A 15923-nucleotide genomic window follows, 5' to 3' on the forward strand; every position below is an offset into this window, starting at 1 on the left:
ACTTAGGTAACTGCTTCATCCTCCTAACTGGTCCTTCTCCTTCCAGTATCCACCTCTAAACTTCTCCATTGCTGCTAGAGTAATTTTCCAAAAACTCATATCTTCCTGCTATTGCTTTAGTTCAGGAGATACAGTGATCCTCGTCCTTCCAGGCTCATCCCATTGAGGTCAAGCCCAACCCCTTTCATCCACTCTGAGACCTTGTTCCATCCAGCAGCACAGCCCAGCTATGTAAGTGCATGGGCTTTGGAGCTAGAAAGATAGGGTTTAAATCCCAGTTCTGCCACTTACTGGCTCCGCGCTGCAGCTGTTTCCTAACCTTTAACCTTTCCATGATTCAGTTTCTTTATCTACCAAATAGGTATATTAAAATCAAATTCATTGTCCTATTAAAATAATTCATATAGAGAGCTTAGCTTAGAGCTTGTCATGGGACAGGCATACAATAAGAGCTATTATTGTTGTTAACAACAGCCTAACACTGCTAGCCTTAGCAATCTGTGTTTTGAGATAAAACCCAAACTTCTGGGCCCAGCATGTGGGCTCACCATGATCTGAATCCTGCTTACCATTCTGTCCTTACCTGCATCCAGGCATGTTGAACTACTTCCAGTTCTAAGGGGCTGTTCCAAACCTCAGTGCCTTTGCCTACGTGTCCTTCCTGAGATACTGATTTCCAAGCCTACTCATCCTTCAAGACCCTGCTGACATGTCACTTCCTTTGTGAAAACTTCCCTCATCTCCCAGTTAGCAGCTCTTCCCTGAGTTTTCCCATAGCACTCTGGACATGCCGCCATCAGGACTTACCTGCACTCTTTTTTTGTATTATTTGTTCAGACCTGTTCTTCACTTTTATGTGCACACTCAAGGGCAGAGGCCATATCTACGTCAATGAGTGAATGAATGCTCATCTCATAAAACATACTGTGAGCTTACAGACTGTGCTTTTTGCTGAAGCAGATGTCTGAAGGTGAGTGGATAGGCAGTCCTTGGACACACCTGTATCTCACCTGTAGGCCAGTTCCATGAACAGGGTTAGGAACACAGCATCCATTGTCCTTGCTGTTTCCCAGAAGACAGCTTCTATTCCTCAGTCTCAGACTTTGAGTTTCCACACTTAGACCCTCCTTGTTGCATTGTATATTTCCTGGTTCTCCTCCCACTTGGATCAGGATAGGGTTCTCTTCAGCCTTTCTGGGCTCCCTCAGCACTACCTGAAGCCCACCAAGGCCCCACAGAGATATCAGAAACACCGCTCTGCACACTCGAAGCGGTGCTCTGCAGAGGTGCTATCTTTAGAAACTCAGGCTGGTGGGATCTCTTGCAAGGCATGTAGGGGAGTGACCATAGGGAGGTCACCGGTCTCCACACACTGACCAAGGCTAGGCCTTCTGGGGGTGAATCTAATTGTTTCTTAGAAAATCCTCAGACTTTACTTAGACTTCCCCTGATACCTCACCTTCAGGTTCAAAAGAAAATGGAGATAAGGATCGTAACAGTGCCCAAGGAAGAGCCCTCTAGTCAACAACTTAATATGATTTCATGGTATTACGTCCTTCTGGTCTAGCCTCTACCCTCACACCATGTGGCTGAAGTGTCCTTTCCCATTAACTAGGTACATCATGAAATAATTTAATTAAATGTGAATCTTTCTTTGTAAAGTGTTGTGCAGAGGAAATCTGCTTCCAGTGTTTCCAGCACTGTGGTTCCAGGCACCTGGACCAAACAATTTTGAAGTGTTGGGTAAAATTTTAAAAGGACCAAAAAAAAAAAAAAAAAAAGCAGCTTTTTCCAAGTTAGTGTTAAGGATTGAATTATAATATATCCCCCAGAATTCATATGTTGAATCCCCAATGTGAATATATTTGAAGATGGGGCTTTTAGGGAAGTAATTAAGGTTAAATAAGGTCATAAGGGTGGGGCTGTAATCCGATGGTAGTGGTGTCCTTATGGGAAGGGGAGGAGGCATCAAAGAGCACTCTCTTGGTGTGTGCACAGAGGAAAAGCCACGTGAGGACACAGTGAGAAGGTGGCCATCTATGAGCCAGGATGAGAGCCCTCATCAGAAACCGAATTTAGTCGCACTTTGATCATGGACTACTAGCCTCCAGAATGGTGAGAAAATAAATGTCTGTTGTCTAAGCTATCTAGTGGGCAGTATTTTGTTACAGTAGCCTGAGTAGACTACACTAGTGTAATAAGGAATACTCAACACAGTGAATGGAGGGATCTAAAATGTGATTCAGAACATGAAGCCGGCTTTGGTCTTGAGTACTTTTTAAAAATTCGGTCAATATAGCTTTGGTTTTCAGCAACTCATGGAAAAGAGGGAACAGGAGACAAAATTCAGGGCCCAGCACGATGGCGACTGTAATATGATACTTCTGATAGAGCTGGGTTAGTTAAATCTGCACCCATAGTGTCAGGGTGAATTAGAAATGAGCCTATCTTCCTTCTCACCTGTCACTACCACCCTCCGGGAGGATCTGGAGGCTGACTGTTTATCTTAGACCTTGACACTGAGTAGACAAGAAAAATGTTTCCACTGAGAATTCATAACCATAAGTCAGTTTTCACATGGGTTTGCAGCCTTCATACTACTTGGGTGGTTCGAAACTTCCCTACTGAGAATTTTGTATGAAGAGGTTTCTGGCTGGTAATGCCCCCAGCACTAGGCAGAAGCAGATGCAAACCCTCTCTGGAAGAAACCACCTTCTACCCAGGTCTCGAAGAATTACCAGAGAGAAAATTTACCCTTCTAACCACATAATCAAACAATATAAAACAAAGAAGGAAACATGGTTCTGAGTGCAAGAGGTGAGAAAAAACAGACAGAATCAAATTTGCAAAAACTTCAGATATTGACACTAACAGACACAAAATATAAAATAAGTATGTTTAATTATTGAAAGAATTCAAGAATGATCTAAACATAAGAGTATGGAGCAAGAGTTTATAAAATACGACAATATGACTAAGAACATTTGAAAAAGAATCAAATAGGGCTTCATAAAGTACAAACTGTATTTGAAATTAAAATAAATCTTCAGTGAATGGATTTAACAGAGGCTGGACACAGCTGAACGAGAATTAATGAACAGAATGAAAGAGAGAAAGTATGAGAGAGGTTAAGAAACACGGATGATGGAGTGAGAAAGATGAACATATCTCGTCAGGCTTCTAGAAGAAGAAAAAAGAAGCATTTGAAAAGATAATGGGTGAACATTTTCCCAAGCTGATGAAAGATACAATCCATAGATTCAAGAAACTTAATTAAACAGGATGAATACAAAAAATATTCACACCTAGACACATAAGGGTGAAACTACATAACATTAAAGAACAGGAAAAGACAGTAAGAGCAGCCAGAAGGATGCTATACAAAGCAATGACAATAAACTGACAGCAACAGTGAAACCCAGAAGACACCAGAACAATATCTCCATGTGCAGAGAGAATGGAACTATCAACTGATAATCAAATGTCCAGTGAATACTAGCGTTCTTTCAAGAACAAGGGTAAGCAGACATTTTAAGACAAAGAAAAAATTACACATTAGGTTCTATGCTCACAGACTGGGTGACAGGATCCATACCCCGACCTCAGCATCATGCAATATACCCATGTAACAAACCTGCACATGTACCCCCTGAATCTAAAAGAAAAGTTGAAATTATTTTTTAAAAAGACAAACAAGAACTAATAGAGTTTATCATCGACAAGAAAATAAATTTTAAAGCATGTATTTGCACTGAAAGATATTCCAAAGAGAAGGACTGATATACGAGAAGGAGTAGTAAACAAATAAGTGGTCAATATATGAGTAAATCGGCCAGGCGCAGTGGCTCACGCTTGTAATCCCAGCACTTTGGGAGGCCGAGGCGGGCGGATCACGAGGTCAGGAGATCGAGACCACGGTGAAACCCCGTCTCTACTAAAAATACAAAAAAATTGGCCAGGTGTGGTGGTGGGCACCTGTAGTCCCAGCTACTCGGAGAGGCTGAGGCAGGAGAATGGCGTGAACCCGGGAGGCGGAGCTTGCAGCGAGCTGAGATCGCGCCGCTGCACTCCAGCCTGGGCGACAGAGCGAGACTCCGTCTCAAAAAAAAAAAAAAAAAAAAAAAAAAAAAAAAAAATATATATATATATATATGTAAATCTCAGTGGCTTTATTAAACAATAACAATAATAACTTGAGAAAAAATTAAGGTAACATAATATACACAAACCATAGAGTATGAATCGGAAGGAATGATTAAAGTCATAGTGTCCTGAGATCCTTGGCTTTTCAGGAAGAACACAAAATTATTGTTTAATGCTAGGCTTTATTAAGTAGGCATATTGCTATTTCTAGAGTATTTTAGGACAAATTTCAAAGAACAGAAACGATTGTATAATTCACAAGGTCTAAATTCTTTAGTTAAAAGACAAATGTTCAGAGGGGATTTTTGAAAATCCAGCTATACACAAAACACATATAAAGCACAAGGAAGTCCAAAAGTTAACAGTAAGAGAATAGAAAATATTTATTAGACAAAGACCAAGAGAAAACTGATGCAATGGATGCAGGGAAAAAGCCTTTAAGGTTAAAAACATTACTACAGATAAAGAGAATTACTACATAATTATTTTTGAAACAGTTCAATTTACTGGGAAGAGATATAATTCTGAGTTTCATCTTTCATGCTCTAATAACACAGCCTCAAAATACATGAAGCAAAAATCGACAGAACTTTAAAGAATAATAGGCAAATCCACCATCATAATGGAAGATTTTAATATTCCTCCCTCTGCCGTTGATTGATCAAGAAGACAAGAAAAATCAATGAAGATATAAAAGAGACAAACACAATTAACAAACTTGATGTAATGGACATATTAGAAAACAAAAACTGCAAAACGCAGGGTTTTTTTCAAGCCTACACAGAATCTATGTGAAAAATGACCATTTCTGGTCCTAAAAGCACAAATTTCAAATGATTTACATACAGATCAATGTTCCCTGACCACAAGATTTAGAAACAGTAGGAAAGAGACAGTTAGAAAAATCCTTTGGAAATTAAAAAATACTTCTAAATAGTTCATGGTTAAAAGATGAAACAATAATGTAAATAAAAAAATATTCAGAACTAAACTATAACAGAAAATAAATAACTGTGAAAATCTGTAGGAATGTAGCCAAAGTAGTCCTTAGAGGGAAATTTGTAGCCTTTGATGCTTAAATCAGATTGAAAAATAATGAACAAAGCATCAAAATTAAGATGATAGAAAAAGAACAACAGAATAAACTCAAGTGCATTAGAAGGAAGAAAGTAATAAAGATGAGGGCAGAAACTGATAAATTAGCAAATAAAAGGAATAGTAACAAAACAAAAATTCATTTTCTGGAAAGACTAACAAATGTCAAATCTCTGCCAATACCAGCTAAAACATGATACATATTAGAAATGAAAAAGGGAATTGAAACACAACAATGGCAGGTATCATAACTATAATAAGAGATAGTATGTGTAACTTTATATCCAATAAATTTTAATATTTACTAAAATGGAGTCAAGAAAGAAAAAACAGATGACCAAAATAATTCTCTAGCCATTACATGTATTAAGTCTATAGTCTAAAATCTTCAAACAAAGGAGACACCAGACTCAGATAGTTTTGCTGAAAAATTCTACTAAACTTTCAAGGCAAAAGTTATGCCAATCGTCCACTAATAACCCCAAAGGATAGAAAGAGAGGAAGTACTCTTCAAATCATTTTCTGAGGCTAGCAATATATTGACACAAAAATTGGCAAAGGCAATATGAAAAAACAAATAACAGGCCAAGCTCACTAACAAAATAGAAACAAATTACTAAACAAAATCAAATATGGGCATGTATAAAAATGACAATACTAAATGACCAAGTTATGTTAATTTTAAGAATGCAAGGTTGGTTTAACATGAGAAAAGGCAATATTTGCTACACTAAGAGAATAAAGGAGAAAAATTATATGATTGTGTCAATAGATAGAGGAAGATGCTTCATAAAATTCAATATCCATTCTTGATAAAAGCTCTTAGCAAACTAGGATTAGGAAGTAAATTCCCTAATTCTATTATAAAAGGAGTATCTCCAAACGAAAAATAAGCTTCAGCAAACATCATACGTGATGATGTTTGATGGTGAAGAAATAAAAAACATTCTATTAAATATCAAACAATGACCACAGGGGTCACCATCATAATAATGATTTGATGTTATACTGGGAGGTTCCAGCCAGAACACTGAGGCAAGAAAATAAAAAAGAAAAGGTATAAGGAATGGAAAGTAGAAACAAAACCATCATTTTTTTGCAGATGATGACTATCCATGTAGAAAACCCCAAAGAATTCAGATACATTTTTACAAGATAGTTGCTAATATAAAAATCAAAGTGCAAAATCAATTGCATTTCTAAACACCAGCAAGAGACAGGTAGAATGTGCAATTTTGAAAGATTTGATTTATAATAGCAACAATAAATATAAGATATTTAGGAGTAAATATATTAAGAAATGCATAAGATCTGTAATGGAAAAAATTATACAAGTTTATTGCAAGCCATTAAAGAAACCCTAAACAAATAGAGAGATATACCATACTCATGGACTGGAAGACTCAGTATCAAAAAGATATCAGTTCTTCTCCAATTAATCTGTAGTTTTGATAAAATTAAAATAAAGATTCCAACAGGTTATTCTGTGGATCTTGGCAACGTACTTATAAAATTTGTAAGAGAGAACAAAGGACACAGGAAAAAAAAACTAAACAGGAAGTAAACATGAAAAAATGTATGTAGAAGTACAAACTACACACAATAACTTAGATAAATCTTAGGAACACGATTTTGAGTGAGGTTGATTAAGAATACATACATGATTACATTTACATGAAGTTCAAATGTTAGCATACTAAGCAATGTATTTTTAGGGATACACACTTAAGTGCTAAGTATAAAGAAAAGCAAAGGAATAATAAACACATAATTGAGGTAATGCTTACCTCTGAGGGTGTACGGAATGAAACAGGATTGGTGAGGAACCTGCCTCACTAAGGTAACTGATTTTCTTTTCCCCTTAAGCTGGACAATGGCTGCACAGGTGTTTGTTGTATTGGTGTTCTTTATATTTTGCTTATATTTTATAATCTGCTTTTTATCCCCTCAATATTAATAAAAACAACTTAAAAGAACTGTCTGCAGAGAATCTACCACCAGTAAGTTCTGGGTTTGAAAAGCCTTGTAGGCCAACTGTCCCCAATCTAGCCCTGCCCACAGACCACCACCCCGCTCCCCAAGAGCCTTACCTTGGCGGGGTTGAGTGCTGTGATGATCCACACACAGTGTGCATTGTTGTCATACTGAATGGGGAAATTGGGGGAGGTGATGACGCCCGAGGGGCCTCGAAGGTGGGCATCACACATGCGGGCTGCAGAGGAGACGAAAGACAAGCCTTTGAATTAAGACTAGGTCCAGTTCCCCTTCTTGCCTCCCACTCCCCACCCAGAAGACACTGCATCTGTACAGTTCTCACCCTGGACATAACCTTCGGCTTCCTGGTTCCTTCCCCTACAGTTCTTGGGAGGCTTGAAGGGAAGCCACGGTGCCTGGAGCACTGTGACTGCTCTTCTGTAGGCAATGATGAACTTCTAAGGCAGGCTAAGCGACCCCTCTGCAATGCCCCGCTTACCCCCACACCCCGACTCCACTATGATCATGCAATTCCTCTTTGTCAAGAGGGTGTGGGCTAGAACCTGTCAGGCTGACATAAGGCTAGGTGGATCCCGGGCACCTATGGACACCTAAGCAGCCCACGCCTTACTCTGCTGACCTGTCTGTTTCCCAATTTGCACTCCAATTCTCCAAACCAGCTGAGTGCTGCTGTGGACCTAATGCTGCTTAACTAGAAGTCTGACCTCATTCCAGGTTCTGCCTGCCCCTCAGTTCCTTCCTCCGTGACCCCGAGTCCTCCTGAAGAGGAATTTCAGGATATCCTTGTCAAGCCACTCCATTAGGTCTCAGAATGTCTGTGCCCAAGAGCTATGCCAAGGCCCCTGACTCAGCTCAGTGCCAGGCACCCAGAGTGATTTCACTGCTTCCCAAATCCGTCTCCACACTCAGCTTATCCCTGAAACCAGCTTTTGACTGGAAGCATAAAGATTCAAGGTGAATTAGAAGTGCTCTACTCAAGTAGATATAAAGTGTTATCAATCACAGCTTAATCTAATTAAGCTCTTTAAAATAGCTTCTAAACTAATTAGATTAAGTAGTGATTTATAACAGTTAAGGTACTACATTGTACCTAGGTATTCGCTTTCTTTAAAAACGTGTGCTTAGTTCTAGCCACTTCATTCTTTAATGTTAGTGTTCAGCTATTTTAATAAAAGGTTCTTAGAGCCTGTTCTCATGCTGCCCACATGGCAATTTATCCTAATTGTAGGCAAAGTGCCTAACAGTAAAGAAATAGTGAGCAAACTCAACAAGCCTAACGATATAAAATGAAATTGGTGTCAAACCTAGTTTCCTCTGATGGGGCCAAATATCCTCGAGCTCCTTGCCATGTGTGGAAAGGGCCATGATAAACCTTTCCCAGGACACCCTTCCTAGGAGGGTCTGGGAAGCAGGTTCTGCAGCAACTAGACGTAATGAATCTCTTCTCATTTCATGCACTCATTCCTGCGCTCAGTTCATTCATTCCAAAATTTATTGAGTGCCTACTATGGGCAGGAAAAGTGTGGGGAGAAAAAAGTGTCTGACACAGCCCCTCCTCTCTGAAGGGCCACGGCAAGTGGAGGGAGCGGGTGGAAAAACATTCACCGTCACGCAGAGCAGGTGTTGTCAGAGGGTTATTTGCAAGGGGCTTTTGGGTCAGGTCTGTTACCTCCTTTTGGTTAGCTCATCACCTCCTGGGAGGAGACTTCTTCTCACTCTAGTCCTGCACTGGAAGGATCTCCTCCTCCCTCATCCTGAGCTCAAGAATCTGCTGAATCAAGTTTGAACAAGTCCTGGGGGAACCCCCACTCCATTCCCCCGTGTATATATGATTGCTCCTTTCATTCTGTACTGAGAAACACTTAGATTCCCAGATTGCACTTGATACAACTGGGCCCTATGGCAATGTGGCATGGTTAAAGCGAGGTCAGGCTTTAAAATTTATGAACTTAGCCCTCTGGATCTAAATCCATTTGCTGGTCGTTTAAGTCTGGATGAGTTAGAAAATCTCTCTGATTTTGTTTCTTCATCTGTAAAATGGGACAAATGATACCACCTCATTGAGATATGGTGAGGATGAAATTATATGAGATGATGGATGTGAAGGTTCAGCCCAGGGCCTGGGATGTGGTCAATATTCAACCTTTGGGACAAGAGATAATCAGACTCCCAATGCCATGTCTATTCTGTTTCTCTATGCCCAGGATTTCTCTCAAGGCTAAGGATCCTTTTTCTGCCTTTCCTGAAGTTTCTGGACATAGGTTTTTTTTTCCCCCAGAAGTACACTTGAGACTGGCAACATTACTAAACAAATTAGAATAAGATAATCAAAGCCTTGATTCCATCCCACCTTTGCAAAGAGGACCTGTGGACTCAGAACTCTAGCCTCGCAGAGAATCCTTACAAAGCTCCACCAGCCCCATCTTACACCTCTTCCGGAAAGTCAGATTTTGCTGCCAAAAGCCCTCACCTTCAGACTCAATTTATCTTGTACTTGTTTCCAAGAATTAGATGGTACATTTGCAGTCTGTTGAAACATGCTGAAGGTAATGAGAGAGAACAGGCCAAAAAGGCAGTTACCACTTTAAGGGCTTAGAGGGGTTTAATTAAAATATTACAGTCTACAGATAGCACAGAGCACCTTAAACTAGGTTCAAAATGAAGCATTAGCTACTTTTTTCCTCTGCTATCTGGGCAAAGTCAGGGGTTCTGTGGACAGACAGACAGACATGACCCTGAGCAGCCAGCTCCATGGAATCCCAGCAGCAGATAGAAAGCTCATCACAGTGACCCAGATGGGCTGGCAAAATGGTAGGTGCTCAATGTCTCACTAAATGAATGAACATATCATTTTGTTTCTCTATTTGCCTTTTTCCCTGAAATGCTCTTCTGGATCGCTTTCAGGAGAGACTTCTCCGAGATCTTCCATGCCTGAGCTCTGCAGCCACTCCCCTTTTTCCTCTGGACATTACCATATAATGGGAACAGTATCCCAGGGGACCATAGGGAGCTACAACCTGGACCCCCATCCGGTTCTGACACTGAAACAACTTGGTGCCAAAGAAGAGAGCTGCTCTGGGTGCAAGTGCCTCTGGTCTCATATCTTCTCTCCAAATCTGATTCCCATCCTGTTCCATGCTGCCTTCCCTCGCTTCTCCTATTGACCTCCCTCCCAACCCTTTCCACAGTCCTCCGGAACCACCTCCTGCTACCAATTCTAAGGAAAACAAATCCTACTTGTAGCTACAACATCTTTCGGAACCTCCTGCTCCCACCACTGCCCTGACTGAAGCCCATCTTCCCCTCCTATGCCACTGCCTCTTATGCAGCCCTCTGTAGTCAAGATCTTGCTCCCACCCTCAAGTATTTCTTTCACAGTTGTTTTCTGAAGCTCCAGTAGGGTTCATCTTTCCCTACTGAGACCTTCACTCTGTTGACAGCAATATCTCCTCTCTACCCATCAGCTCCTTCTGTCTTGTCTTCTGTCCTTATGCAACTTTGATCCCATGGACCACCATTAGGCTCATTTTCTTGCTTGTTCCAAGTCCCTTTCTTCTTCCTCCTTTAATCAGTTGCCTAGAAGACATCAGTTTGGAATGAATCCCTCTACCTGCCTTCTCCATACTTGCCACCATACAATTGAGCTTTGCTGTGAAAAAAATCACTAGCAGGAAGATGAATGTCTATTATAAACTCCTGATTACTCATCTCAAAACAATCCTAGCTATTGCCCAGTGACCCTACCATTTATCTCTATTAGCTCACTCTCTCAATCTGCTCAAAGACTTTTTCACGTGTTGTAGACATCCCTTGAACATCTTCCTCTTCCTCTTATCTCCCCTTACTCTTAGCCGATGACTTTGACTTTCTCTTTGGAGGGAAGAGAAGCCATCTAGCAGGCGGGTCCTTTGTCCTACTCTCTAAAAATGCAATCCTATCTGCACATGTACTCAATTCCTTTTTCCCTCCTGTTTCAATGGAGAGATGCCCCTTGTTTTGGAGGGCACTGCCCTCTTATGAGATCTGACACCCTGCTCTCCCTCCAACTCATGATCAACCATGTTTATAGCCACACCCAGGGCCTTGCTATCCTGGGAGCCAGGAAAGTCCAACTCACAGATTTTAAGCCCAGTCATTCCGTTCCTTCCCCCACTGCCTGTGTTCCCAGCAGAATGACTTTGGTCTCAATGCACCATTGTCCTATATCATAGGCCCCTCTAGCCTTCTGGGTCCCACATTTCATCCCATCTATTGATCCTCGCCTGACCCCTCTTCCCTCACTACCCAGTCTGGACCTCAAGACCACTCCCCAATACCTACATCTTCGTCATCGCTCTCTTATCTGCTTGGTGAAATGCCTGCTTTCCATCAATTCTACCACTCACCTTTTCTATCTCTAATCCTGGGGGCTGGGGGGCTACCAGGAGAACTGTGGTATCACCACAGATTCATGGTTTGCCATCACAATAGAAACTTCAGCCCAAGTCTATCATTTCCCTTGTCTTCCTTCACCAATTCCTTGCAGAAACAAGTTCAAACATTCACCACTTGGTTGAGTCACTAACCCCAATGTTTACTTTCCAGTTGTGATTATACTTGACCTCTCTAGAGTATCTGACACTACTGATCTTTCTCTCTTTGTGAAACTCATATTCTTTGGCTTCAGTGATGCTTTTTGGCTTTTCTCCTACCTTTCTGACCAAATTTCTTCTTAGCTTTCTTCTTCTCCACTAACTTTTTAGAAGTAGTTGTTTAAATCTAGGAAAGGGTACATGGGAGCTTTTTGCACATTAATTGCAACTTTTCTGCAAGTTTAAAATTATATCAAAATAAAAAGTTACCCCAAAAAAGTGGGGAGTGGAGGGGGAGTTGTTCTGCATGGTTCCCTCCAATATATTGACTCCGAAGGATGTCCAGTTACAATTTTCAAGTAGAAGTAGGATTCAGCCTTTGGAGTCAGGGTTTGAAATTCAGCTCAACAGATGTAGCTTTGTGCCCTTGGGCAAGTTGGCTGCCCACTCTAAGATTCAGCTAAACATAAAATATGGTTATGGCCACTTTACTCATAAAGAAATTATGAAAAATGCCTAGTGCAATGCTATACACTAGTATACATAATTTAATAAATAAGAGCTTTATCATTAGCACATATAGGTAAGGGACTCAGGGACATTCTCAGGGCTGGAGCAATGGGGCATGTACTCTAGTACAATCAGCATGTGTCATCCAGGGAAAATAAGTGGAGAGGAGAAGAGGGGAAAGAAGAGAAGAGATTTGAAAATAGAACTCTGGATAACAATTATGTTTAAGGAGTAAAACCAGAAAGCTGATCTAATGAAATCCACCAAGAAGACAGCCACCTGTAATTATCATGGCATTTAATTCACCCTGGTTTGTGGCATATTTCCTGTTTTACTCCCCTTTTACAGATGAGGAAAAAGATCCATAGTGTTTCAGTGATTTTCCCTGTGCCATATGGTTAATAACAAAGTTGGAACTTTAACTTAGGTCTCTAAGTCCCAAGCTTGGTATTCTAGCCACCCAAAGGCATATACATATATATGAATTTAGCCACAAAGGAAAAATAATATATACTTTTCTGTTAATTATTTACTTTGTGAATCAGTAACTGTAAGAGTTTCATCTGGGCCTGGTACTCAGTCCCTAAACCCTATCAACACCAATTTGTGATCACAAGAAATCAGAGCTGGTTGTTAATTTGGTCCTCTCACTATACCAGTGGTTTACAGTGTTCCCTGGAGCCCCAGGGGTACCAGGACTCAAAGGCTACTGAAAATGGTGATGGAGGGGAGACTAGAGATGCTCCACTTGTATCTGTTTTATTTATTAGGGTTCTGCAAAAACTTATTTTTAAATATTGGGCTCCATATGTAAAATAAGTCTGAAAAGCTCTATATCTATGGACCCTGCTGTATCTGGGGCTGAACAGAATTAGTTTAACAGTGTTTCACATTGCCCTCAATCTCCTTTGTGTGATGAAAATTTTCTAGGAGTCAAATTAGAAGCTTATTTCTTCTGATGGGAGGGAAAGAAAAGAAAGGCCTGTGAATGCCTAATTTCATATCTCAAAATGAGGGCGCAGTCCCATATTGTTCACTCATTTCAATCACTGATTCATTCAGGTGGTCCTCAAACATTAGCTGGAACCTATTATTTGCCAGGCCCCGTGTTTTAGTAGAATTAACTGTGTGGGAAAATGAGTATTTCTAATCAAATAATATTTTAACTGCATTAAAGAAAAAACAATACCACTATTATGGTAAAATCCTTTTTAGAATGTGATCTTTTGGTAACCTGCTTGTTAGTGGAACTTCTTGGAATGGAAAGAGTCTTGTTCGTTTTCATTCTTAAGGTGGGGTTCACCTAAACTCTCCTAAAAATCACAGAATAGTAATTGCAATTAATTGAAAACAAAAGATTTTAAAATAAAAACCTTGAAAATTGCCAAAATAAAGAGACCCTTAACTCTAATATCTATCTCAGTCCTGGGCCTTCAGGGAAGCCCAGGACCGATCATCCAAGTTCAAACCCAGGAGACTTAGCAGTCTGTCTTTCTCCTTCACAATGGCCTATAGGAGGGGAAAAAAAAGAGAGAAGAAGGCAGGAACATTAACCTGTGTTGAGAATGTACCCTCCACCACTGTCAGGGCTGGTCACTTTCTAGAAAATGCCTTGTTTAAATTTCATAATCAGTAGGAGGGGAAGATTTTGTTTTCCTTGTTCACAAATGAGGGCCCGTGGCTAAAAAAGATGAAGGAACCCACCCAGGGCCAGCACGCTAAAAGGTGTCAGAGTTGTGATCTAGATCAAAGTCCATGTGACTCCCAAACTGTATGACTGCAATAGGATTAGACAAGACAGCTTCTAAAAGAACCGGCAGCAACTAGAGGCTGAGGTTTGCTCCAGGGCTTGAGGAAGCTTATGCGGGCAGCGCCTAGCAGGTTAAGCTGAACACGTGTGCACGTAAGTCTCACAGACGTATTGGCATCACTTCTAAACAAGGACTGCCTCATCTAGCCCTCAAAGTAACCCCACGAAGAATTGTTCTATTATCACCACTTTTTGGCAGGAGAGATTCAGAGAGGTGAAGAAACTGGCCCAAGGGCCCCAGCTAAAAATGATGATGGTTGGATTTGTACCATGATTTCTTCATGTTTTACAGTAGCAGGTGATGGAATGAGATGACCACGTGAAAAAGCCCAGCCCAATGCTTAGTTACAATGCAGCACAGAATTCAGACTTCAGTGGGTCCAAATCACTGGAGAAAAGGATGAACACACTTTTTCAGCTACGAGCTTCCTTCAGGTCAAAACACCAGCCCTTCCCCACCCTTGGCATGTTCATGTAAACAATCATCATCTCTTGAGAACTAAGAGAACAACCTTCCTCTAGTGAAAAGGTCTTGAGGAGGGACCAGATCCCACCACTGCCTAAAGGCATTGTCATCCTGGCTTCTCAAAAGGAATTCTGAAACGACAGATGGGCAGGGGTCCCTTGATAACTCTATGCCTCTCTGCACAGCTGGTGTCTGGGCTCCCTGGCATTGGCGTGGTATGCTATTCAATGAGTCATTCATTCCATCATCCATTCAACACCTGTGACTGAGTACCTACTACATGCCACGCCCCATTTTAGGCAGTGAACAAAACAGAAGTCCTTGCCCTACAGAGCTCATGTTCTACTGTCACGAGGATATTTTTTTTTTCTTCTAGCGCTTTTCAATTCATAAAGTGCTTACACATTCACAACTCCATTCAATCTCCACATTAAACAGAAGAAGGGTAGGGTACATACTATTAGCAACATTTAGAGGTAATTAAGGCTTAGGGAAAACGGGTAATTTGCCCAATTGCTGAGAGTTATGATAAGAATTCTTTTTTCTTGTTTGATTTTTTAAAAACATAGTAGCTATGTAGAATCCTTGAGATAATATTGCTAAAATCAGTGAAAATGCAAAGAACATTATAAACCGTGGAACATGGCCACCTCAAAGTTGAAAGAGGATGTAAGGCTTATTTGAAAGATGTTATAGTGACACTCTTCGAGATTACTTATGGACTCAGTTAAAAAACAGGATATGGGTTTCAGCTCCAACTCTGCCCCTTTCTCAGTATAATAATGAGATATTATTTTTTCCTGGATCCTCTTACTCTGCGTGAATTTCATCTTGATGCATATGCCAAAGAGAGGCAAAGAATCTCTTTCTTAGATCAGAAGGATCCAGAATGTAACTTTGCAGTGGGCAACATATCTTCTCTTCTAAAGGGGCACTCAAAAGAGCACCTGTTGGCTTTTAAAGACCACCTAACAGCCTAGTGCACAGGGGCTCTCTCTGCTGGTTTCCTGGGGGATGAGGTCAGGAGCTTCTCTACCACAGAAGCAGCTGTAGCCCTGCTCCAAAGCAGGAATACACTTGGCTCTGTTATTTGAAGATTATTTGGGGGGTAGGGGCTAGGCCAGCCCAGGCTTGGCTCATGTGATACCTGGGGATGTGGTGGCAGGGCCCTGGGGAACAAAACACCCAGGTAGGGGGTTAGAAGCATGTCGTCACTACATAGGTAAAAACGCTCTTGCAGAAGTGACAAGTCTGTCTGTTGCAATATGGGGAAAGAAACAGGGTTCAAGATGTCTGTGTGTTGTAACAGAGGGATTCAAGGTGACTGTATAAA

The 15923-nt window shown here is 40.8% G+C and overlaps 1 protein-coding gene across 10 annotated transcripts in view; it reads right to left on the bottom strand.

The window, feature by feature from the left end:
• The window catches only part of CSMD2 (CUB and Sushi multiple domains 2), a 701208-nt gene that overhangs the window by 339852 nt on the left and 345433 nt on the right, over positions 1-15923 (bottom strand). For 8 of the 10 annotated variants that reach the window (XM_032160157.2, XM_032160160.2, XM_032160159.2 and 5 more), the window contains exon 10: positions 7329-7450. The exons of 1 other annotated variant lie outside the window; for it this stretch is intronic. In XM_032160157.2, the coding sequence (XP_032016048.1) occupies positions 7329-7450 (122 nt within the window). Of the gene's footprint in view, positions 1-7328; positions 7451-9703; positions 9906-15923 lie in introns of those variants that run through there. One more of the 10 variants, XM_058443456.1, reaches the window with a different exon arrangement.

Source organism: Hylobates moloch, unplaced genomic scaffold, assembly GCF_009828535.3.
Source record: "Hylobates moloch isolate HMO894 unplaced genomic scaffold, HMol_V3 SCAFFOLD_8, whole genome shotgun sequence".
Taxonomy (NCBI): Eukaryota; Metazoa; Chordata; class Mammalia; order Primates; family Hylobatidae; genus Hylobates; species Hylobates moloch.